At 41.9% G+C, this 25,394-nt stretch overlaps 1 protein-coding gene across 3 annotated transcripts in view; it reads left to right on the top strand.

Annotated features, from left to right (window-relative positions):
• The window catches only part of foxj3 (forkhead box J3), a 72,659-nt gene that overhangs the window by 32,544 nt on the left and 14,721 nt on the right, over nucleotides 1–25,394 (top strand). For all 3 annotated transcript variants that reach the window (XM_028999321.1, XM_028999322.1, XM_028999323.1), the window contains exons 3-5: nucleotides 14,671–14,745; nucleotides 19,933–20,016; nucleotides 22,925–23,026. In XM_028999321.1, coding sequence (XP_028855154.1) covers nucleotides 14,671–14,745; nucleotides 19,933–20,016; nucleotides 22,925–23,026 — 261 coding nt within the window. The remainder of the gene's footprint in view (nucleotides 1–14,670; nucleotides 14,746–19,932; nucleotides 20,017–22,924; nucleotides 23,027–25,394) is intronic.

Raw genomic sequence — 25,394 nt, 5'->3', positions numbered from 1 at the left:
CGTGCAGCACTAAAAAAAAATGTCTTGCATTTATAGTTTTTCCTTAAAATATATATTTTTGTAATATTCTTCTATACATTTTCTTCCCAATACCAGTCAACCAATTAAGGAATTTTGACTTCAGTCACTGATGTCTGCTTATTTTATGAACACACACAATCTTTAATTGAATTAATATTTTCTTAAATTAACTGTCTACAATTGTCCAAATGTAACAGTAAAAAAACATATATTATCCATATTCATAAATGTTATGAATTTCATATTCAAAAAAAACTTGATCAAGGTATTCAGTGTATTATTACCAATTTAATAGTATGCATGCTTCATATTCAACATTTCTATTTTCAGAATGGTAGAAGAGTCTTTTGTTGTCTTTTCCCAACCAGTATTCCTGACTGCTGTATAACTTTGCAGTACCCACAGCTAAATTTTGGATATGTGCTTTTTTCATTTTATTGCACCAGTCATTCATAAATATTCACCTTGGCATGAACACATTTATACACTGTACCGTCTTGACACTGGTGTGTTTCAATTAAATGCACAAGGCCACATGCCTATAAAATGACCTTGAATATATCATAGCTTAATTACGACAAGTGGCGTCAAGGATGGAAATTTACATCCATCATTCCAATTGACCACCCATTCCAAAATGAGTTATTATTTGTTTGTTTATTTTTTTTCACGGTTTGTTTCCTGCTACTGGTGTTTATTGTTCAATCAGGAGACGACATGCTGACTTCAACAAACCATGGCAATTCTTAGTGCTTCCAGTTTTTTGCAGCCTGAAACTATTCAGCATTTGAGCTCCAGTGAGCAGCGTGGAATGCCGCTGTAAAAATTTTCATCATGTATTATATCGCTAACATGGCTTTAGCAGACAGGATCAGCAGACAGACTGGCACCATGTGGGGTGTCGCTGAGGCCGTGGCATGCTGCCCGCCTCAGCCTTAAAGAGCCCTCTACAGAGAGAACGCAGTCAATCTGCTCTGGTTTTAGGGGCTGGGGTTTTGGGTGGTGGTGGAGAGGAGGAGGTTTTAGAGGTCTAATGAGTTGGCACAGGGCTTTTTTGGAGCCAGCGCTTGACTCTGAATTCCCAGTAGCTGGAAGCCATTTAAAAGAAATTGATATTTCATCCCTGCTTCAAAGTAATCAGTTGCTGTTAGGATTTCCTAATCCAGAAAAAAAAAAAACGTGGAGGGTTAAAAAAAAAAAAAAAAGAAGAAAATAAGAAACTAGTTAATTTGCATTGATTTGCAGAATTTCATGAAACATTCAATAAAGCAATCACACCTTGTATAATATTTGCATTTGACTTGACATTTTTCACTATTTTCTAGTCTAATTGAGCAGGGGCTAAGGGCACAGCACGGTTGGTGAGGGTCAGCTGTGGCTTGCAGAGGGACACTGATGCAGTGGTGGCGGAGCTGGGGCTGGTGATGGATGGCATGTCAGGAGTGGCCATGTGACCCTCCCCTGGCACCCTCTTTTACCCTACAGCCAACTCTCATGCACACACTCCCTTCCATTTAGAGTCTCGTTGTGGAGCAGTATACTGTTCTTGTTTGTTTTATGTGTTTTTAAGGTTGTTTTCATCCAACCTTAACATTGTAACACAGCATATTTATCAGTCAAAACATTACATCCTTTGACACATGAACATTGATCTTGTTACAATATCGTGGGGTCTCAATGGATGGAATATATTAAGACAAACTGATAACAGTTAATGGACCATAATTAGGACCTGTGTGACTTTACAAGGACCAACATGTGATGCTACATTACTTGTTCAGGGAATTGAAGTACCCTTTAATGCACATAAACCTTGTTGTGTGTAAATAATGAGGCGCAGCATGCTAAGGTGGAAGTGCTGTGCTTAACATCAGTTTGAAAATAGTGCCCATAGTGAACAAAAAATTACGTCAGTTCAAGTATTTGAACACACACATTTGGAGATCTTCTTACCTTCATACTACCTAGTTTTTCTTTAGTCTTTTCAGTCATGTCGCTTCTATTAAATGCCACAAAGGAGCAAAACAATTTTTTATTTTCAAAAAGGCTAGCTATGTCAACTGATGTTTATTTTTATTGACTTGCAAGCCCATTAGCCATCGTGTGAATTGTCTGTTGCTTTTAAGCGTTAGCCTGGCGCTCGCCTGAGTCAGAGTGGCGTCTGGATGTTTGTTCTGTGCTCTGAGGCTGCGAGGGTTTGTCTGCTCTGGCTGGCGGCCCTGCAGCCCCGTCCTCCATTATCAGGGCCAGCTGGCTGCAAGGCCGCAGCCTTTCACCACCACCTAATTGCCTCTGAATTAGACAATTAATGTGGCCTTGTAGAGGGGCTGAAGTGTCAGTCTCGAGGGATGAGAGGTGCGCACGGGTGCATGGCCTCTTGTGACTTCGCCAATGTATTATTTATGGGTTGCTCTGCTTGACAGTTCAGCATTAACTTTGCTAATGGACTGCATACGGCTGCAGGTTTTTTTGGGGATGTTTTTATATATAAAAATTGTGGTAGCTTGCATACAAATCACCGCCCTTTCCCCCACAGAGGGTTATTTAAATAAATAAATAAACTATACATTTTGCTTTTGGATGTTCTGAGCAAGTCCCTGTTCGCAGGTTTGGCCAGCTAAAGCTTTTCTTCTGTCTGCAGTTTCTATAATGCTCTGCTTGTCTCCCATATGAACTTGAGAAAATAAAGATGGCTTGCTTCTGTAGCACTACTTATAGGAACCTTGTGTCTACAGTGGAAAAAGAACGGTACAGTTGCCCGCTGTTTTTTTCCCCTCAGAAATAATTTTTTGGCAGGCTGGCTGATCACGGCAAGCGGATGGTCACCTCTGCAGCCCTCATTAGCTCACTGGTCTGTGATGGTGGTTATTGACTGGATGGGGCTTTAAGCACCGGTAAGATTAATGGAGGCCCGGCCAGCTGCAGGTCTGGAGTGGAGCCTGCGGTCGGCTTGGTGAGGAGCCTCTTTTCCCTGTGCTTCATGGGCCACTCGTGCTTAGTGCCTGTTCCAGATGAGCCACCCGCCGCTGACCTCTCACTTCAAGCTCTGCTCCTGGCTTGTGTATCTGTTGGAGCATTTAACTGCAAAACAGAACACTAAAACAGTTTATTTTAATTAATTTTTTCTTCTTCTTTTAAGGATAACTTGTTGTACCTAATGTGTTCCTGTACTGTTTCGGTTCATAATGGCTCCATTGTTACTAAAACATAGCCTGGAATGCAGTGATCTCACTACACGAAACCACATGCTTCCCGTTTCTAAGTGAACACAGGGAAATGTAGAGCCTGGGTCGCTCTCTCCTATGCAGGTGTGGTATGTGTACGTACGGCACTGTTGAACCAATGCAAAGGGACAGACGGTGCACACCCACACTATTTAAATACTCTAGAACCACTTCCTAGCCCACACACCTGAGCAACTCACAGGTTTAGTTGCAGTATTTTGGTGCAGGTCATGTTGGCAGTTCTAAATACTAGAACTATTGTGATGCAAAAGTACGTCAAGACATCGCAGTGGTGAGTGCAAAAGATGATTACATTCAGCTGCTGTAATGCAAATGCTCATGAATGAAAATATACAGCAGGTTAAACTGGACTCATTGTTTTGCAGTGGTCCTGGATGCTACTTAATTCCTGTGGTAATCTTGCTACCACAAAGTAGTATTCTGTTTTAATTTGAAATAAAGCTTTTGACGGAAAAAGTAAAGATATGGGTCTTTTATTTATTTTTTTATTTTTTTAAATGAAAAATGTAATTGTGATTCCGTAAAGATCTTTAGACTTAAAATTGTAGGTGAATTGTGAAAACAAATGAAGATTCACACCTCTTGTCTTTTCAAGGTGATTACCTAGGGATGATCGTCATTATCACCATCTTGGCCTTTTCAACCCTTTTTCTCAGGTCTTCATCAGAAAGCCTGACTGTCTCACCAAGAAAGCACTTCATGTGTGTTTTGTAGGTGTCTCCTTAGCTTTCACCACGACACGTGGCGGAGGTTCTACATGTCACTGCCGAAATTAGTCCAGTTTTCCCGTCTCCTCAATGATTGGCACATAATTTTCTCCTTTATGGCATACCATGTGCAATGCAAAGACCCCAATTCAGCTTCATTATTCCTCCGTGGCCATCGTCGAGCGTTATTGGAATTCGTTTTATTATTTGTACTCCGCTGAGAAATAACTCTTGCTGGGTTAAGTCTAGATTCATTTTGCGATGTCAGCAAATGGTTTGATTTGTGCAGGAATGGAAGTTGGCGTGCCTGGGGGAGCCCACATTCCTATGTTTCTGTATGCTCTGATCATTGGCCAGTTGCCAGGCATTGTCTGCACCAGTCATTTCAGCATAAAATACACATGTTGAATAGGAGAAGTAAAGGAAAACTGTCTGAATGGTGTGTGTTAGAGGGGAGCAGTCCTTCTGATTGCGAGCAACTAACTCTTCAGATTGTGGGTTACTGACCTTGAAATGATGAAATATATTAATTTTATAATTGTTTCTTCCCAGAGCACCAAGTACATGCCTCTAATACATTCGTAATGAAGATGGTGGAACGTGGTTTTTAACACTGATTTCAAATCCCTGTATACGTATAAATGCTGAATTTGAATCAAATTACAAATAAAAATAATTAATGCAAGGGTTGCAGTTGCAAGTGCAGGTTTGCTTGTTCCACAGCGCGTCCCGATTGCATCAGCGATGCCGCTCAGTATAAGGCCCCTGTGCAGTCATTGTGCTGCTTCAGGACTCCTCTCCGCCGCATCGTAATTAAGAGGCAGGACTGACAAATGGCTCTCATCAGATCGCTCATCTGGAACTGAGAGCATGCGAAGGCTTTCAGGGAGGATAAACTGGGAGACGTCAGTTCGCCTCCAATCTTTCATAACCCTCTATCTTTCTGTGTGTGTGTGTGTGTGTGTGTGTGTGTGTGTGTGTGTGTGTGTGTGTGTGTGAGTGAAAGAGTACAGTTGTGTAGCTCAGCAAAGCTTGGTAAGAAATGCAAGCCTCATGTTCTCAGTGAGATGTCTCCAATTTAACTTGCTTCATCCCCCCCCCCATGTCCATTTACCCCTATCTTCCTTTTTTCCTGTGTGTAATTTTGTTTTTCAGCCAATTTGGTGCCATCTGAATCCCCCATTAAGTGATTTGTGTGCGGATTTAGGTTAGCCTTGTTTGTAAATCTTTGAGCTTGTGTGTGTATTCTTGAAGGATCTCATTACATCTGACAGCAAAGCCACTGTACAAGGAGCTTCCAGAAACACAGCCATGTGCCCTCCGGTCTTACAGCCAAACCACAGTACCACAGACGTTAGAAATGACCTTGGCCACCGAGGCCAGCTGCAGACCCACAGTGTACAATATAGTGCTGTTCTCCACGCAGCCTCAGGATTTCACTTCTAGTTCAGAACACATCAGCAGTTAAATTGATTCAGGTCTCATTTGGTTATGATATTATGTGCTAATAGTCTCATACTGCAGACCGTGAACCAGTGCAGCAGTGTCTGTGGATTCTTTTCATTGAGATGCCTGATTAGAGCATGGTTGGAGATAGACAGCATGGTCGAGAGACCCGCTTGATGCCTTTGGAGAATGCAGCCCTGCATATGGGAGGTACATAGTCAGGGTTTCTTGAGTTTGATCAGCAGTGGAAGATGTAAACTTTTAGAGTAAAAAAAAAAAAAATCAAAACTGAGAACATTCTGGGCCTTTGCCCGCTGGTGCAATCAGAAGACTGACATTAAATTGGAAGGAATGTTGCTATTCTAAGCATCTAATGACTCCAAACATGCTTGTTTTATGTGGCTTCATATAACTAAGGGCTGATGTGTGAACTGTGAGTTTATCTAAATGAATAAATCAAAGCACAAGACAAAAGTTGTCTAACCCATGCAATCCTATGTCATTTCCCATTTTGTGGGTTTAAAGACTGATTACTGTCAACAGTAATAGTAAGAAGCAGATCCAAACATATTTCTAGTGTAATATTTAAATGTTTTTTTGATTTCATTGCAAAATGATACCTAAAGTGCTTGTTTGCACATTCATATTTACATTTAAGCATTTACATACTTACATTTGTTTACATACAAGCACTGTTATATGCAGTTTTCTGTGAGCGTACAAATGAATTGTGTAGGCGGAGCTGTGTAATCAGAAGGCTAACAGCATAATGTGCGCTGCACATGGATTATTCTACGTTGACACACTAATACACTGAAATACAACAAAAACATATCAGTGCAGTCGTTACTATGTGTGAGATCAATGATGGTCTGTGTCTTTGACCAATATGCAGTTTTAGTTTGATAAATTAGCCATTGTTTGTTAAATGCTACCATGGTCACCCCTTCCTGCAGCAGTCCAGTCCAATAAAAGTCCAGCTGTCCTCTTCAGTCTTCAAGTGTACAGGATCTGTAAATCATAGGTCAGAATTATGATTAATTAAGTAATCCACTTAGAGGCGTTTCATGCATTATTCCCACTGTGGGGAGGGGGGCTTGTTTCAGCGAGACTTTTAAGTACGTCTACAGCCTGTTACCTTCAACATCATTATCTGCTCAGAGCCAGGAAAAAAAAAAAAAAAAAACTCATCACATGAAATTTTGTTCTCCCCTTACCCAAGTATAAAGGTTTCTGCCTAGGGAAATGGCTAAAGAGGGGTCTTTGATTAAAAGATGCTTCAGGCAAGCGCCTCGGATCTTTTAGAATTCTGTTGACCTGTCATTTGGTATTACATTAAGTGCAATTAATTTTCTTTTCATTCAACCCCCGCCTGAGCATCCCCCCTCTTCTTTTATTAGTCTTAAAGGTAGCATTTCAGTTAATAATCTGGCCTTGAAAACACAGAATGTGAACATTTTAATTACAAAGCAATGGTGACTTGGTCAGGATTTTCTGCTCACCTCAACCCTGTCTTACCTGGGAGTTAGATTAATCATTCAGAAACGTTTGAAAATATATTTAAGAAAGACATTTCTAAGACTATTTGTGTGTGTGTGTGTGTGTGTTTTGTGTTGTGGCATTTATTTTATCACCAGATAGCCTTTTCAGTTTCAACTTTACTCCTGTTACTCACATAAAGTGTCTATGCAATATTGTCTTATTGTCATTTAATAGCAATTTTGAACATTTTGTATATGAATTTAGTTTTTGCAGCTTGGGTGAGGATAGGATTTAACATGTGATATCTTGCCAGTCTAATCATGACACTTCACTAAATTCACTAACTACAGATTGTTGAATAAAGTGCGGTCTTTAACTGGAGATTTAACTGGAGTTCTGTGTCTGCCTGCTACCCTATCACATATTAGACTGAATCGGCCACTGAGACACATTCTTGGTCTTTTGACTGTTAGTAAATGCATTTAAAACCGCTAGATTTTGATCCTGGCGATTGTGAATGATCCTATAAAAATGCAGCCAGCATAGGCTTCTGGCGGGGGGAGAGAACAATGGGAGTGGACCTACATACCCATGGTCTTGGCTAACCTGGAGGCCTGTCCAATTGTAAATTGCACCATGCATGTAAAATTACATGTTTTTTTATTTTTTTTATTGTTTTTCATATCATATGTTTATGAGATATGAGTTTAATTTAAACCTTGAATTGGCAGTCTCCCTAAGGTGGCCCCTCATTAAGTCTCATGTTGTAAAGTTTTAATTACTGCTGTACCTCACCCTTGGTACAGAATGTTTCATCAGTTCATTTTGACCAACCTCTTTGCTTGCTGTTTATTTGTATGAAACACTATTAGGACCAATGTGGAACAATGTGCTTTTTTTATATTTATTAGTTTTCACCTTGGCATGTGCTGTGTTGGGTTCATGTTTTATTAAAACATACAAGCAAGCTCAGATCAGAGACTAAAGGCCTTTAAAACCTTGCATGCCAACTCTCTGCTACTAGATGCCAAGGGAGAAAGATCAAATGCCTTTAAGCCTTTGTTTTTCAATTGCAGTCTTTTTCAGGCTTGAGTGCAGTTTCTGTTGCCATTTGTGTACATTTTTTCAAAGACTCATGTGTGCAGGTGTAGGGTTATGGGCGAGGTGCTATTCTGATACAACACATATTGGCATCCAGTGTCAATTATGCTGGAGGCAGGCTGAACTGATATTTGTGTGATTGGTCCCTATGACTTTTTTTTTAATTATTTGGCCTTCTATAACATCATTATGCTTATGTGAATACCTTTAAATATAAAAATATGATAGTCACCAGAACAGTGGATCTAAGAAAATAGTTCATCTTGTGAATATATGTTCTCATCTCAGCGAAGGTTAAATGATGCAAAGGAGCCCTCCATGTCTTGGCGACCTTCATTCAGCCACGCTCCTATTAACGTGACTGCACAATTATTTATTGATGGTTTGAGAATGTGGTGCTTGTACTAGTGCTTGTACTAGTCTGTGTTGTGTGTATGAGACAGAGTGTGTCTTGCTAGTTTTCCCATTCTCTGATTTCTGATGTGCCTATCATGCAGTGTACTTTCTCATAAAGGGGTCACTTGTTGATATGGCCTGAAATCAGATCATTTTTGTGTGGGAGATGTGTTTCTCAACGATCTCATAATCACAATATAATATTTAACATGTTATCCAGCCAAACTTTTAAAGTGAGAATAGATTTTGTAGTGTTTCAGATTAGTACATTGAGAACCTATCAACACATGAGCTAAGCAGTGAGGGTCATTCATAAAGTTCTTTACTGAAAACTGAATATCTGTATTTCTTTCTTGGTTTGTGTGCGGTCCAGACCTTGTCCAGATGAGTGTAAAGTGAGGTGGTCCTGAGACCCCTTAAATAATACAGGACTTTGTTGTGACCGGTAAGTCACCTGTCGTACAAATACTATATGCCGCAGGGCGGTTAAAACGTCTGTAAAGTGACTCATCCCTAACACCAAAGATACTGCCTCAGTCTGTCAGTACGGAGATGTGGTGCTGCCTGCGGTGCCTTATCACCCTGGACGTCTTGCAGTCAATCAAGGTCCCCCTCGTCTCCGTGGCCTTCGGGTTGGGTACATTCTCCATGCTCACTAACAGGATTAAATTTTCATGTGATATTGCAGCCGGTGTAACACTGTTAGTCTTGTGGTCATCTTGTTGAAGAGTGGCCTGTCAGTAAATGTTCTGCCTGTGAGATCGAGGGCCCACACTGGCATGGAAAAGCAATCAACTACATTTTATTACTAATATAGATGGAAAGTATTCTAATTTCCTATTATCCTCTCCTTAGAGAGAGAGTGAGTACGTGTGTGTGTGTGTGTGTGTGTGTGTGTGTGTGTGTGTGTGTCGGCACAGCAAGCAGGTCAGGAATGACCCATACGGCACAAAGTGGAATGTAGGGAATTCCACGCTGTGTCTGGGATGCCCTCCAACCCCTTGCGGCAGCTTTCTGCTCACCCTTTACTATGTAGACTTGGGGAAAGTGGAGCAGAACACACACGATCTTCATCTCTATTTACTGTTTGTCCCTTGCACGCGTACACTCATGCTCTCACTCACCCACACGTGTTGTAATCGCTCATGTTGTTGTAGTTTTTCCACACAATTTTTTTTATACTGCTATTGGCAGTAATCCACAGAAATCACCTCCAGTTCATTTAAAGGTCATCCAAACCCTGTGCTATTGCTATGTTTTTGTGGTGTCTGGAGAGTAATATCCCCCCATCCCTCCCATTTTGGCAGTTTCTCTTTATGAGTCTCCACTTGAAGAGATATTTAATGTGGCTTTGGGAGGCTGTACATATACATTTCTGCTTGATTGGTGCATAAAAAAAACTTTATTTGCCTTAAAACGCTTGATTCAAAGAGACATTTTTGAATTTTTGGAACCAGACTTGACCCGACTGTAAAATGTGTTTGGTTTTTTTTTTTTGTTTTGGCGTGCTCGTTGGGCGGGGGTGGTTCAGAACGTGTTTGTGGAGGGAGCGCTGGGGGTCGGAGTAGTCCGCACGGCCGGGGTGAAGAGCCGCACAGCGACACGGCCTGTCCCTTCGCTGCACTTGCAGCGCTTGACACACGGGCCGAGGAGGTCAGCCTGACCTACTTTTCCCCCCATGGCCCTTCTGTCGCTCCGTCGAGCTGACCAGAGGGGGGTCGGGGCTCATCAGGGGGGACCGAGACAGTTCTGGAACACACCCACCCTTATTTGATCTATGCTTGGGAAGGTCGAGGGGTGCACAGGTATGGGTGAGACCACCTGGGAGGCAGGCCCCTGCAGAGCACCAAGCCAAGATTCATTTAACACTGCTGCTTGGTGCAGACCCCGTATGACTTTTAAAGCCTAATGGTTTGGTGTGTTGTGTAATACGTATCAGTGTTTTGTGTTAAAATTGCCATTGGTCGTCTGTCAACATCAGCGGCTTATCATTTTATGTGACACGTCCAGCGCTACATAGGGATTCATGCTTGACTTCTCTAGTCACTTCCTTAGCCGCTACTGCTCAGCCGAGGCAGCTGCATAGCTCTCCAAATGAAGCGGAAGGAAGTGGCTGTCGCCTGCTCTGCACTGAGGAAGGCTGCAGTTGTTCTCTGTTAAATACTTTATCACACTTCATTGAAGATTTCTCCCCCCCTCCTTTCTTTTCTTTTTTTTTTTTTTTCTTTCCCTCTACATGCTCTTGATTGTTCGTGAATGACCTTCATTCCCTTCCCTTTACAATGTGACATGCACGTTTAGACAGAAACTGCTGTCAGACAGGGCAAAGCATGTCCTATGAGGAATATTGCCTGTGGTTACTCATTAAAAAATAACGTTAAATGATGTTCTGGGCAGTGTAGCAGTGCTATCAATGATTTAGGCACAGTCCGAAATGGAACGGATCACATCTCTGTGTGTCAGTCTCAGTCTCCTTTTTCCGTGGGTTTGAATGAGTTTGGTATTTTGCTTTTTTCCCTGCATTTTTGTGTTTTATAAGATTTTTATCCCTGTGCTTCTAATGTCAGAACATTTTTGTGGCAATTTCACTCAGACACACAAACACACTCTGTGTGAGAGATTTTAGGAGAGAGGACAGATTTCAGCATACGTGGAATGGAGCAATAGAAATGAACTGTACAGTAGAGATGAGGACTGTGAAAGCCCACTGCATGAATTTTGCAATGGTTCACTCATTCGTAAGTTTGTCGTGTATATATAAGTGTGCAATATATAGAAAAATATTGTATTACCCTATGAATGTTTCATGTCCTCAGCAGTTTAAACGTCACAATTTATTGTTAAATACATTATTTTGACTTGACTATTCTTAACCAATTAATAAAACATGTTTGGCCATCATGTGCATAACCACCAATTATATTTATATGATGAAAACGGACTGCTTTGTAGCTTTAAATACGATTTAAAATACATTGTACAGACATTGAAAGTAGAGCAGAGTAGAAATTGCATTCCATATAATCCAACTGAGGAGCTTAAAGGATTTTTATATTTTCTCAAAAAGGGTAACATTGTATTGTGAATTACTTCAGATTGTTTGAAAACAACAATTTTATCAGGTAAGTGAAAATCCAAATGAAATGATGGTGATTATAATATATAAAAATATAATTGTGTGTGTGTGTGTGTGTGTGTGTGTGTGTGTGTGTGTGTGTGTGTGTGTGTGTGTGTGTGTGTGTGTGTGTGTGTGTGTGTGTGTGTGTGTGTGTGTGTGTGTGTGTGTGTGTGTCTCAGAAGGCCAGCTGGTGGTCTGTGTTGATGCTGAGTTGTGAGAACAGGCCTGGCTGCTACACGGGGCTGATTAGGCCTGGCTGCCTGTGAACACGAGCCCCCGTTGAGTCTCTGAAGAATAGCAGCCTAATCAATTGCATTAGCTGCTATTGTCTCGGCATTGTTCTGAGCACACAGGCTCAAGGCCTGCGTCCACCACTCCTCTCACAGAGCCGTGCTGATAGTGGCTGCAGAAGCCCGGCCCCGGTGGCATAGCATACAGTATCATACAGTAGTAGTGCATATGTAGTGTAAGTCCTGCCCCCCCCCCCCCCCCCACAACGGCTGATTGATTCATTGTGCTGTAAAATGAGTGGGTGTGAGGACAGACGTGTAGGAGTGCTGGCAGCGCTGTGGGAGAGATGTCGCTTCATCGCACCATACAGTCCCTTACAAAAGTCTTGTCGCTTCTGTACAAATTGACCTCAAGTGCCGCTGAAATATATTTCTAATCAAGATTTTTTACAAGAAATGGCTCATTTTATTCCCAACAGCTTTTGTAATGTTTCAGTGAAAAATGAAACTGTCAGTCAATTTTAGCAAAGACATAAGTGTTGTCGCCTTGTCATATGAGCTTCACCTGTGACTAATAATAGATCAATTAGGTCTCAAGTGTGTATAAAAAGAACCCCAGTACATTAGACCTTCACATCAACTGCAACTAGACCTCTGCAAACATGCCTAAGATTCACCCTGAGACTAGTGTTGATTATCAAGAGGCTGAAGACCAGATCCACTGCTGATGTGGCCAACTCCTTCAATGTGTCTCAGTGTCAAATACAGAGGATTTAAAAAAAAAAAAACAGATTTGAAGAGACTGGAGATGTTTTTGACAAGCCCGGGTCAGGCAGACCCCGCAAGAAAACCGCTCAAGAGGACAGTTTGTTGGTTCGAAAATCCAAGGCAGAGCTCCACGAGACCTGGTCACCTGAAGTCACCGTGTCAACAGTTTGATTTTGGTGAATTTTTCAGATGAATCTTCTGTTGATTTACACCACAGTCACCGCAAATATTGCAGGAGACCTACTGGAGCCCGCATGGCTCTGAGATTCACCCAGAAATCAGTGAAGTTTGGTGGCGGAAAAATCATGGTCTGGGGTTACATCCAGTATGGGGGCGTGCGAGAGATCTGCAGGGTGGAAGGCATCATCAATAGTCTGAAATACCAAGAAATCTTAGCTACCTTTTATATTCCAAACCATAAAAGAGGCCAAATTCTGCAGCAGGATGGTGCACATACTTCCATCTCCACATCAAAGTTCCTCAAGGCGAAGAAGAGCAAGATGCTCCAGGATTGGCCAACCCGGTCACCAGACATGAACATCATTGAGCATGTGTGGGATAGGATGAAAGCGGAAACATGGAAGATGAAACCAAAGAATATTGATGAACTCTGGGAGGCATGCGAGACTGCTTTCTTTGCTATTCCTTATGACTTAATCAATAAATTGTATGAATCCTTGCCAAGTCACATGGATGCAGTCCTTCAAGCTGATGGATCTCATTTTTGTATTTGCAGTAAATTTGTTCAATTTCTTTTGTCTTGCCCAAATTTGACCCCTCGGTCTTGATTAAGGGGAAACTAATTCATTTCAATGCATTAACATCATTTGGTAGGGTTTTAGCTTTTAATATGAGCTATTTCGAACCCCAATTGATTGATTAATTCAGGTTAATAGCAGGTGTTTCTACAAAATAGATTAGTGACATGACTTTTGTCATGGACTACGGTTTTACAGCTTTTAGGCCTCTCCTCTTACACTGTGTGCTGTCAGTGTGGTTCTGTGGTTAAATCACCTTAAATTCTCCTGTTTGTACCCAATTGTTTTCTCCCTTGACCTCCGGTCATTTTAAAGTCTGGGCTTTGACGCTCAGATTATTACATGAATTATTACATTAGTTACTTAAAGGGTTTCAAGGTCATGATTCTACAGCATTTAAGATTGACTATTGCTGGCTTTTATTTAGTTTTATATTATCATTACACAGCGGGGGATGTGGTGATCATGTTTTAGTGTTGATGACACAGGACTTGAAAAGTTAACACTAAATAAAAAATTATTGTTTTTTTTTTTTGTTTGTTTTCTGTATGTGATGCATGGGACATGTTCACTGGTCTAAAAGCTACATGATTGCTGTTAAGTTTAACGCATGATAGCTAGTACTAATAATTAAAATGTGCTGCATTGTATCAACATTTTAATTAATCCTGATTCACTATTTAATATAACACACAAACTGATCTTGGAATGTCTGGGTTATGAATATAATTTTACACTAAGCAATAACCATGTTTCAAATGTATGCAAAACCTTCATATATGCAGAACTAGAAAATGAAAAGATGACAGCAGCTGGACTGCTGTATCTTATGTATACACATTCTGTACAAGGTGTAGCTCCAGGCCTTCATTACCGCCTTGTTACATTGTTAGTGTTTCTAAATGCTATTTGGTTTCTTTCCCTTTAGTAATTCATAAAGTTGTGGAGAATTAAGGCCTTGTTTTTTGACAAGAAAGTCACATCAAACATGTCTTGTGGATTTGCAGTGGAATTCTGATTGCATTAGTGCATGCTCCCTATGCACATCGACCTACATAGCATCTCAGATTTTCCCCATAATTCCGATTTGATGTAATTTGGTCATCAAAATATCTAACAGGCAGGGTTTGAGGGTCTGCTTATGACATGAACATTAATGCCAAGTGTCATTTTTAATGTATGCAGCTCTACATTACAAATGTTATTTGGCCTGTTCCAGTGCATTTTTTAAAAAAATTTTAAGACTAAACGAGAACTGTTGCTGTATGTGAGTGTACTTATTTTAACTGTTGGAATCTTCCCCCAATTCTTTGTGTATCCACAGTGGAGTTTGGTCTTTGCACCCTCACCCAACACTGACTTCTCTTAGCCCGTCTGTCTGTCTGTCTCTTTCCACAGAACTCAATACGGCACAATCTTTCGCTGAACAAGTGTTTTCTCAAAGTGCCTCGCTCCAAAGATGACCCAGGAAAGGTAGGTTTTTGTTTATTTATTTATTTTGCACTCTCATATTCTATATTTTTTGTACTTCATATTCCTCAGTCAGAACCATATTTAATTGTAATGGGAAATCTAATTTTTCATTTCATGGTGTGAACTCTGTTCAACATCCAAGGAAACCTTTTCCCCACCCTACTCACATCTTCAGTCTTTGTGCAATCTCCCCTCATCTATCTTTCTAAATGCAAACCTTGAATGTTGCCCACCCCCTTTATTATGCTTTGGAAGTCTGGGAAATGTGTGGAGCTCTCATAATGTATTACGGTTTTGGTTTTTTTATTATATAGAAAATGTAAATTGCAGCTACGTTTTTTCAGAGCCTTCAAGACTGCAGCTGTAGTAAAGAAGCTGTAGCCTTGTGAGGATGGGCTATAGTGAGGGCACATCCAATAACCTCCTAAAAGTGCACTCGGGAGCTCTCTTTGGAGAGCATAAAGCACTTCAGCTCTGCACTTAAAGAGAGGAGGGAGAGGGGAGAGACAGACTTCAGCACCTGCCCCCTCTCAGCAGGCAGGGTACGGGACAATAGGACCATAGCCATTGAGACCCCACAGTGCAGGGTGCAGCATTAAGGGCTGGCAGGTTACTGTACACAAACACAGCTACAGCACTGGAGCTGGCAGCGCCCTGAGGTATTCCAAACTCACAGAGGAGGTGGGTATTATGGGACTGTAGTATGCCTGTATAAATAGATTGGACAGACACGTGGCGGCAGAACAAGTAATAGATCTTCAGTATATAGATGGGTGAGCAGTAAGAAGCAAAACCTGAATAAATCAGTGTAGAAACTGCACGGCTTTTAAAATCGTTGGTTTGCCGCACACTTCTCGCTAAACAACTTTGAGTCATTTAACGTTCATACTACATATCTGATCAGCGATGGTGTGGTGGTGGTCACACCCTATACAAAACCCCTGACTGGTTTGTTTGGTATACAATTCTAAAAATGGTCGAAGAGAAATACATGACCGACCGCTGATTTAGGTCATCCTGCGCGGTCATTGGCGATCCCTCATCTGCAACTTGCCCTGATATGTTCTGGATAATCTGATCTAAGGGGCAACGGTGGCTTAGCGGTTAAGGAAGTGGCCCCATAATCAGAAGGTTGCCGGTTCTCGATCCGCCAAGGTGTCACTGGGGTGCCACTGAGCAAAGCAACGTCCCCACACACTGCTCTCCCGGCGCCTGTCATGACCGCCCACTGCTCACCAAGCAGAGGACACATTTTGTTTGTGTGTGTGCTGTGTATCGTATTGTCAACCACTCTTGCTTTTTGTCCACTCACACACATTGTGATTGGCTGATCTGTGATCAACCATTGATTTGCTTCTGATTGGCTGCCAACCAAAATGCCCATTGTCCCTCATTCCTGTCCTGGTAGGAATGATGTCTTTCTGGATAACAATGCCCCAGTATTTAGGACACAGATGTCACTGATTGCTCAATATGTATGAAAATGATGTGACCTTCAGTAAAGTAGGACACCACTCTCTGCTGGTATCAGAACATCAAATGATTGATTATATCTGGGATCCTCCTGAGTTGCGGATACCTGTAGGCTGGATTGACTTCTCCTGAGGCCTAATAAAGCAAAGTACAACCTCCTCTTTAGAGAATATACATATGCACATGCAAGCTGAGGCATCAGGAGCAGGGCTGGGGTCTGTGGAGGATGGGGACTGAATGATAATTTCATGTTTTGCTGTAATCCTCTGATACTGACACTCCTGGGAGCTGCTCTACTAAATACAAAATAATCTATTGCTGTATGTATTCCGTTCCGAATGCATGGCCAACATGCTCGCATCCTTAATGTTCAATTTGGAATTTGCTTCTGCACCCCCCATCTTCTCTCCTGCCCCTCCCTTCCCACTAACCTCCCGAACAGAAACTTCAAAGCCATGCCGGGCCGCTCTCAAAATGTTGCATCAATTTTGTAATGCGGCGGGAATATGGGCGCTGCTGCGAAGTGGAGATATGAGGCACGCCCTGCCTCAGACTGAGATGGCACAGAAGATGGCGGACACGGCCTTACCTTTTGTGCATTTCCGTAAACCCGGCAAAGGGGAGCTCACACTTTCAAGACCGGAATATTCAGAAGGCCATTGGCCCGAGGGGCTGTCAAACATGCCTGTGATAATATTTTTAACGTGGCGCAGCTTCCCATCCTGCATTAGTAATGCCGCGTTCAGGCTCAGGATGTGCTTCTGCAATACAGACACAGTCTACATTTTAATAAATGCGGTTTAGACCACTGGATTGGATCGTATGGAATAATATATCGGCCGTGGCGAGTGTGAGTGAATAATGCAAGCGCTCTTTACATGCGTTTGTTTTCGTAGGCCAAATCTCTGGAGGATGCGTTGGAAAGCACAGAAACGCTCGTCCCCGGGGTTTGATGCTTAAGGATTTTTCGACTAATTAAAAGAGCTGGTACCAAGCCTCGTTTTCCCCCTCTCACTGCCTGGGCACGGTTCCTTTTAATTGAAACACTCACTTTTGGAATCTGAGGTAGCCTGGCTGTTTACCCCTCACCTTGCGACGTCCTTCAAAATTCTTGAGTTGATTACTTACAGGCACAATGCTGTCAAAACGCGCCTTTTGAAAGTGACATATCAGCAAGACATTGGTAGGTCCTTTGTTAGATACATGTCCTCCAGACAACTTCTGGTGAGGGGGGGGGGGGGGGTGCACTTCTTGTCACTTTTTCAGGAGCCGGTAACTCTTAAAGCCAAGAAACCTTTAATGACACTTAATGATGTTGTGACTGCAGCAGCTTTACTCTGCATATTCTAAAGCTAAAATTTTGGAGAGCATGTTTCTGGAGGACATTTGCTTTTTCTGTAACATGCAAAAATACTGTTGTCTTTCAGAACCTAGGACTTACCTGCACCTTGGATTTGTGAAGCTTGGGACAATGAAGTGTGTCTGACTTTCACAGTCGGATATCCGTAATCAAACTGGGTTTTAGTCTCTTTTTGTCTCGCTCCCCCTTCTCCCCCTTCCGTGCTGGGCATTGCTTTACGCCTCATTTACTTTTTTGTTTCACCCATTTTAGATGACACTGCAGGTCAGACTGCACAATTAAGTTCCCTCAGTCAAATATCCATTTACTTTGAGGCCATATTAATAAGATTTGAGGTCAGATTTTCCCCCCTAAGTGAATTAAAATAAAATGTACATAAATAGTTTAATCATTTTCACAAGAAGTGGGCACCATGTACCTGTTTGAGATCTGCTCTACAAAAAATGTTGAAATAAGCAACATATGACATTACATTTTTTTGCGCTATGAATTTTAGAAAAAAAGTGGAAGTGAAGTTGAAAAGTTAGTGATTTGAAAATCAATTTTTTTGGTCAGGTATGTCTTGCGCTACAACTTTTTTGTTGGAAAAAAAAATCTTTACAGGCGTTTATAAGCAGCATTTGTCTGTCATTCTGAATTCCATTTCTCTCTCACTCTCTCTCTTTTTCTGAACACTATGCTCCACCAGCGTCACCATCGTGTTGACCGGTGTGTTATAGATTTAATTTACCGTGTGGAATACTGGCCAAGACAGTCTAATACCTTATGCAGTCTAGACAATTCCTCATGTAGTTCCAGTTATTCTCACTGCTTACAAAGTTGTGCACAAGTAATTTTGAAGGTCTTGATCTCACCTTCCGCACTCTCCTGATAATTCAGATCTTATCAAATATAATATGAAATATTAAAAAATAAATAAATAAAAAAAACTTTTAAAGCCTTGGGGTGAATGGTTTTCCCCCTCCTTCCTCTCACAATGTTCTTTTCTCTTTAAAGCATCTTAAAGGAGAGTGCTGCTCTTGGCTTTGGGGCAGGATGAGCACTATTGAAAAAATAAATTAAAGAATGCAAAGATAAATTATTTAGAGAGGGTCTCGGGCTACGGTCTCACCTGCAGCCCCTGGACCGAGGCGCGCTATTCTCTGCTTGATTATTGGTGTGTAGACCTGAGCAGCAAGCCAACACCTCTGTGTCTAGCCCTACAGCGAGAGCAATCAATAAGCCTGCACCGGAGCAAGGGGGCCGGAGGAGGGGCTTAACAATTTTATCTGCTCTTCCTAAAGCTCGCGAGACTCACTGGAGGGGAAGAACAGGCTGGCCTCCCTTCTCTGCTCTCCCTGTCTCAGTCTCTCTCTCTCTCTCTCTCTCTCACTTTTGCATGCACTCTCCACCTTGTATTTCGGCTGCTCCTGCTCCCTCTCAGACAGCTTGTGTGTGAATGCCCTCCTGCCAACATGATCGGCTTACAAATGAGTGGAGTTAATCTTTGATGAGCTGAAGGCTCGGACATGACTGAAAGCACGCGGAGATCCCACCCAATTACAGTCTACTCAGAGATGTTTTCGTGGCCCCATGATAAAAGAACAAGTTCTCTCTCTTTTCCATAGACTGAGTTGTGAGGGGTTAATTGCTTTATTCCACCCAAAAAAAAAAAAGCAACAAACTTTTAGTCTGAAGTTGACTTCTTCCTCCTATTAAGTGCAGTGCATTTCTGTTTATTATTATAGCTTCCGCGAAGATGCGGAAATAAGGTTTGGGCTGTCAATGTGTTAGTTACTCAAGCTTTACCTACTAACACCCCCTCCCCCAATATTAATTTATTTATTTATACTGAAGCATAGTGGCTTACTTCATTAGTCACAGGGCCATGCACTCGAGAGCCTGGTTTTACTCAGGGCTGCCATAGTGAAATGCAGCACAGCACATTGTCCACACAACAAAATGTGCCCTCTGCTTTTAACCCATCACCCTTAGTGAGCAGTGGGCAGCCATGAAAGCCCGGGGAGCAGTGTGTGGGGTCTTTGCTCATTGGCACCCTTGATTCAAATCGGCAACCCTCGGACTATGGGTCTGACTCCGTACAAACCACTGCCTCATAAACAAACAAATAAATAAATAATTAAGGGCTATTATAAGCCCTGTATAAGCCCTGTTTATGTATGTGTATGCCATTTTGTTAAAATTTTAATTGTTATACCAGCAAAGTATCATTTACTGTACAGAATAACATTTATAGGATGCCATGTTCAGACTAAAATGTGGGCTTATGCTTATAGTCTGGGGGTTTTGTTGTCCTTTGGACTGCTAAACCTGTAGCACTAATGCTCACCGTTCCCCTCTTTGTCTCTCTGTAGGGCTCATACTGGGCTATCGACACGAACCCAAAGGAGGATGCTCTGCCCACACGGCCCAAGAAGAGGCCGCGCTCTGGAGAGCGGGTGAGTGATATACGGAGGGTCCAGGCTCCTCTGGTTCTGAGACGGGGCATGACCTTGTCTTGATCAGACAAACAAAAAAAATCCTTAAATTTGATATTTTTAAATTGAATAATTTAAAACTGCAATAAAGTTTCATAAATGCCTTATCAGTATTGTCATACAGCTAATGCTGTAATACACACCTGTTTTGTGGTTGTGGTAACAGTGAGATGTTCAGGTGCTTTTAACAAAGTAGAATCTCTTATTGACAGACACTGTAGTGGTGTGTCCTTGACACTGGCTCATTTGAGCAGTGTCAGGGACTGCATCTCGCCTCCATCTGCGAAAACACAAAGTTCAGACCATTAAAAACAGAGTGAAGAGGCACAGCTTCTAGATTTATATTTGAACGTGGCCTCTGTTTCTCAGCTCTTTTATTTCACTCTGTCCTCCTTCACTCGCCACGTACACATACTTATTTTTTTCCCCTCTTCCTTCCTTCCAACCTATTAGAAGTTAGAAGCTCGTCTCACATCCTGCTTTTATATAACCACCTTTCAGTGTGGCTCAGCTTATCTTGTAGAGGGGTCCAGCTTATTAATAAACGGTGCCCCAGGCAGCCATTACATGCATTGCATTTCGCGGTCGTTTATTTTTTATTTTTTTTAAAACATCAATTAATGCTGAGTTCGTCACCGGTTATTTTCCGCCAGAGCATTTTTTGTTAGTTTGTTTCCTTCTCTCTTTCTCAGTCGGTCTGTCTATCTTTTTCCCTCTCTGTCTCCCATTCCTCTCTTGCATTATTTATGAGCGGCGTACCCACTGTAATGTGCAGCTCCGCTGCTCCTGCTGTAGGACTCCAAGGTTGACCTGGCTCTCGGGCATCTTGCATCGTTTTGTCCATCGCCATGTTACTTGGGGAGATGCGCAGGGCTGAGACTTTGTTGGGTGGGGGTGGGGGGGTGTAGGGTGTATAGCTATCAGTCATCCAAAGGTAGTGTGGGGAACTCGTAGGCTGATTATGACTATTAATACAAAATTGTAAATTAGCCCTTTATCGCAAAATGCCAGAATGGAATGAAATTAAAATGAAGATAAAAAATATTCAGTGCGATGAATGAAGTGAAGATTGTTGCTGGTCAGACTGAACAGTAGGACTATAGTTACCCATGAAGCAACAGGCCCCATGTCCAGTAGTGTGCTGCTCATTCACAATGTCCTGGAGTCTAGACTGCTCTTAATAGGGCCTGGATTTATAAAATGCTGCCAAGGATTTCTGCATTCATACCGCAATTTGCCAACGTCCAATCAAAAGCCCCCAATTACAGCCATTTATGCCAGTTATTAAAGGCTATGTATAGACAGGGAAAGAAAAGAACTGTTCTGTGCTCTCTTGCCTTTCCTGCCCTGAGACTCCAGCCCACAACCCCATCTGTCTCTCACACACACACAGGCACCCAAATACACACATACGTTCTTCTTCCTACCACCTACTGTCTCTTTTAAGAAATTTAAAAAAATTGTGACTTACTGAAATCTCATTTATGTTTATCATGAATTAAAAATCGCATTGTTGCCAGGCAATCCTCTTACAGTAAGCAGTTTTGGGAGACAGGCATGGTGACGTTATCTCCCCACACCAAAAGCCAGGGAGCTAAAGGGAGGGGGGAGGGCTTCTTTCTTTCTCTTCATCTCTGCTTAGAATACTTTAAACTTGACCTAAATAAAGGTGTTGCTCCTTTGTTATTTAAAAAGTGCTGGATGCATATATAAGTAGATGTGCTGTCTGTGCTTGTCTTGACTACCAAGTTGCATGGGGGAGAGTCTCAAACACACACAAAAATCACTGAAATGCTTGCTAATGAGTTGTACTCTGACATGGTTTGTAATGATTCTTCTATTTTGAGCAATGCCCACTTTCAGTCCTCTCAGCCGAATTCTATTTGAGGTAGTGTTTCACCCAAGTATGGGTGTTCATAAGCATAATTATACAAATGGAGAATCAAATACCTGTTACCTTGCTTCACTAACAGTTTTGGTGACAGGTATGTTTGATTTGAATAACATACTGTTTACTGGTGTGCCCATCAAACTGAGAGAGATTTTATGTAGAGTTCACATGGAGGTTATAACCACAGTATTTTTTAAAGACAAAATAGGGCCCCCTTCTGGGGAAAAGGGTCTAGTTAATCCAGTTCTTTTTCCAATACATAGGACAGACTGAATGTACGATTAGTGTTTCAAACTCTTTACTGACAAGTTAGGCCAAATCAGGGATCATACCTTTGTAAACTCAAAATCTATAGAAATCGAACGAGAATTGCTGGGGTCTTCCTCCTGTAAGGCGCTTTGGATAAAAGCGGCGGCAAAATAAAAAGTCAAACACGCTGTATAGAATTTATAAATTATTATAACAATATAAAATACTAACATTTTTTTTTTTTTTTGCTATTGGCTCTTGACACACATACATATATATACACACACACACACACACACACACACACTTACATTTATGGTATTTATCAGACACCCTTATCCAGAGCGACTTACAAACAGTAGTTACAGTGACAGTCCCCCCTGGAGCAACTTGGGGTTAAGTGTCTTGCTCAGGGACACAATGGTAGTAAGCGGGATTTGAACCTGGGTCTTCTGGATCATAGGCGCGTGTGTTACCATGGACCTTTGGGATATATATATTAGTAACATTATGATTCAATAAAACTTGTTACAAGCATATAGTTTATGGTTCTGGGCAATGTGTGTACCACAATACTGAGGTCACAGAAAAAGGACACATACAGAATTTAAATGGTGAATTCAGATTTCAGGATTTTCTGTTGCTTTAGACCACAGTTAAATGCTAGCCTGACTTGCGGTCTGTTGGATTTGACACGTGGCTGATAGCTTTGTCTCATCTCTACCTCAGGCTTCCACACCTTACAGCCTGGAGTCAGACTCATTGGGAATGGACTGCATCATCTCTGGAAGTGCCTCTCCAACGCTGGCAATCAACACTGTGACTAACAAGGTAACCGCTATGTCGCTCCTCTGCCAGCAGCCTGCCCCCACCACCACCCACCCCTTCAATCACTCATGCCAGCCTGCCTCCCCCACAGAGACTGCTGGTCACTTAAGACCCCTGCCCAAAATGTTCATAAACCTCTACTTACCTTCACTAGATTTTGTACATGCTGTTTACCTTAATGTACATCACAAAAGCCATAGGCACACTCCCACATTCACGCTTCAGCATCCGCTTACACCTACACAGATAATGTGCGTTCATGAAACCTAGTTTTGCACACACACACAGTGCTGAAAGTGCATTGCTCTGCAGCATGCCGACTGTGGCGTGACTCTGCAGAGAAACACACAAAGAGGCAATGAGTAGTCTTGGAGCGGCTCTCTGTGAAATTTAAATAGGCTTTTTAACCTTTAGCCCTTTCCTTTTGACCCAGCAGAGGCGGCTCTCTGGAGAGCTTTTAAAAAGCCTGCCAGCGTCAGTTCTTCATTTACTACAGGCATAAAACCAACAGGATTTAATACCAACCAGGGTGCTTTGGGGGGGAGACCAGAGTTGTGTGTGTGAGTGAACGCGTGTGAGCGAACCTGTGAGCGTGCTCTCACCAAGATGACTTTCAAAACGCAGCAACTTCATCGCTGTTAATTTGTAGGAAATCAAGTGGTGAGCAATCAGAAGACGAGGTGGAAGAAAACAAATCAGTATGGTCCTGCCTCCTTTGGAGAGGCTGTTTCGCAGTGTGAGCCATGTAAACAGAGCAGGCCACGCCTTTCCCAGTGCACCATGCCAAACCACAGAGTTTCTCTCCAGTAAGGAGTTTTTGCTCAGGATTTGTTCACCCCTTAGAGCGTGTTTGTCCCTGGCATTGTGTGTGTGTTCACGTACGTACATGTGTGTACATAAGTGTGGGTGGTGGGGTTTTTGGGGTCTCAAATGAAACTGAAGCAGATTTATGGAACATGCTTTATGGATCTGTGATAATAGATATGGATAAAAATAGATTGTGGTGAAAAGGCTTTGGGCTAAAAGCCTCTTTTATGGCTTAATTACACGTAACATTTATATTTCTTCAGCACGGCACGCTTGATTATAATGGTTACCGTTTTCTGCATGATTGGATGTGAGACGTGCACGCCCGGGTGCGGGGCTCCCAGCTCAATGGTTTTACCAGCTTTAATGAACGTTGGAGCCGAGCCCACACAGAGTTCTGAAAGGTTGTAGTATGCAAATAAGTCAGCGATATTCCGATTCTGTCTGGATCTATTATCACTTCCTTTCGATGTGAGAGACTGTGAATAATAGACGAGGTGGAGCAGCAGCACGCGCCTTCACAGCATGCCTGTGACTAGACCATGCCCATTTCTTGTGTGGTTTCACTGACATGAACCCTCACAGCCTCGATCCCCAGCCAGATAAGGATTTCATGTTGATAACTGATGTGGGCGGAGTCTTCTCTTCTGTGAAGCCTGATAATTGGTCGTCGTTAAGGTTTTTGACACCATCCAATGGAGTGATAAGTGTGGCTAGCATTGTAAATCCATTCATCCATTCATACAGCAGGGAACATTATGTAGGCCTAGTCTCTCTGGGGCTCATTAAAATCATTACCATATTTCTCCTCCAGTGCATCTTGCACATGGTTTTTCATTGACACACTTTTTTTCCCCAATTTTTGTTATTATTTGTTATTCAGATTATAATTGGGGTTACATCAGAGGTTTCTCTTCCTTTGTCCCCTCTGTTGTTTTTTTTTTATTTTTTTTTTTTTATTTTTTTTTTATCCATTTTTCCTTCGTCAAAAGGTCATAGTCTCTGTTGCATTGTGGACCTTTGAGCTTCTGCCACTGGTTTTGTGTAGGGTGAGCTGATGTCTGGGGCTACGCCAAGCACTGTGACCTTTACTGAGGGAGACCTTCCATTTAAACTCTTGTCTGAAGCACAGCCTCTTCCTCTACTGTCAGCTGCTGTAGGCCTCCCATCACTGATTCTGTCCAAAAAAAAACATTTGTGCATCAGCAGAAGTCAGATTTGTACACTGGAGAATTCAATGCTGCATGTGTGTCCTTTCAAAATAAGTAGTCATGTAAAAATAGTTAAGTTTTTTTTTTTTTTTTTTTTTTTTTTTTTTTTTTTGTTACATTGATCGTTTCATGTTTTTACTTGATGCACACAATATTAAAACTGGTGGCTATAAATATTGTATAAAAAAAAAGCATGCCTATCAGCCCCAAAACAGAAAAAACGACACTGCAGTGGGATGAGTGGCGAATGCAGCGAGATGGAGAGGGAGCAAAGAACAAGGAGACAAACTCCAGAGATGGAGCCTGGACCTTAGAGAAACAGGGGTATGGAAAGAAGAGAGGAGTCATGAAGA

This window comes from Denticeps clupeoides, chromosome 12 (assembly GCF_900700375.1).
Source record: "Denticeps clupeoides chromosome 12, fDenClu1.1, whole genome shotgun sequence".
Taxonomy (NCBI): Eukaryota; Metazoa; Chordata; class Actinopteri; order Clupeiformes; family Denticipitidae; genus Denticeps; species Denticeps clupeoides.
This window is presented reverse-complemented; position numbering and strand designations above follow the sequence as displayed.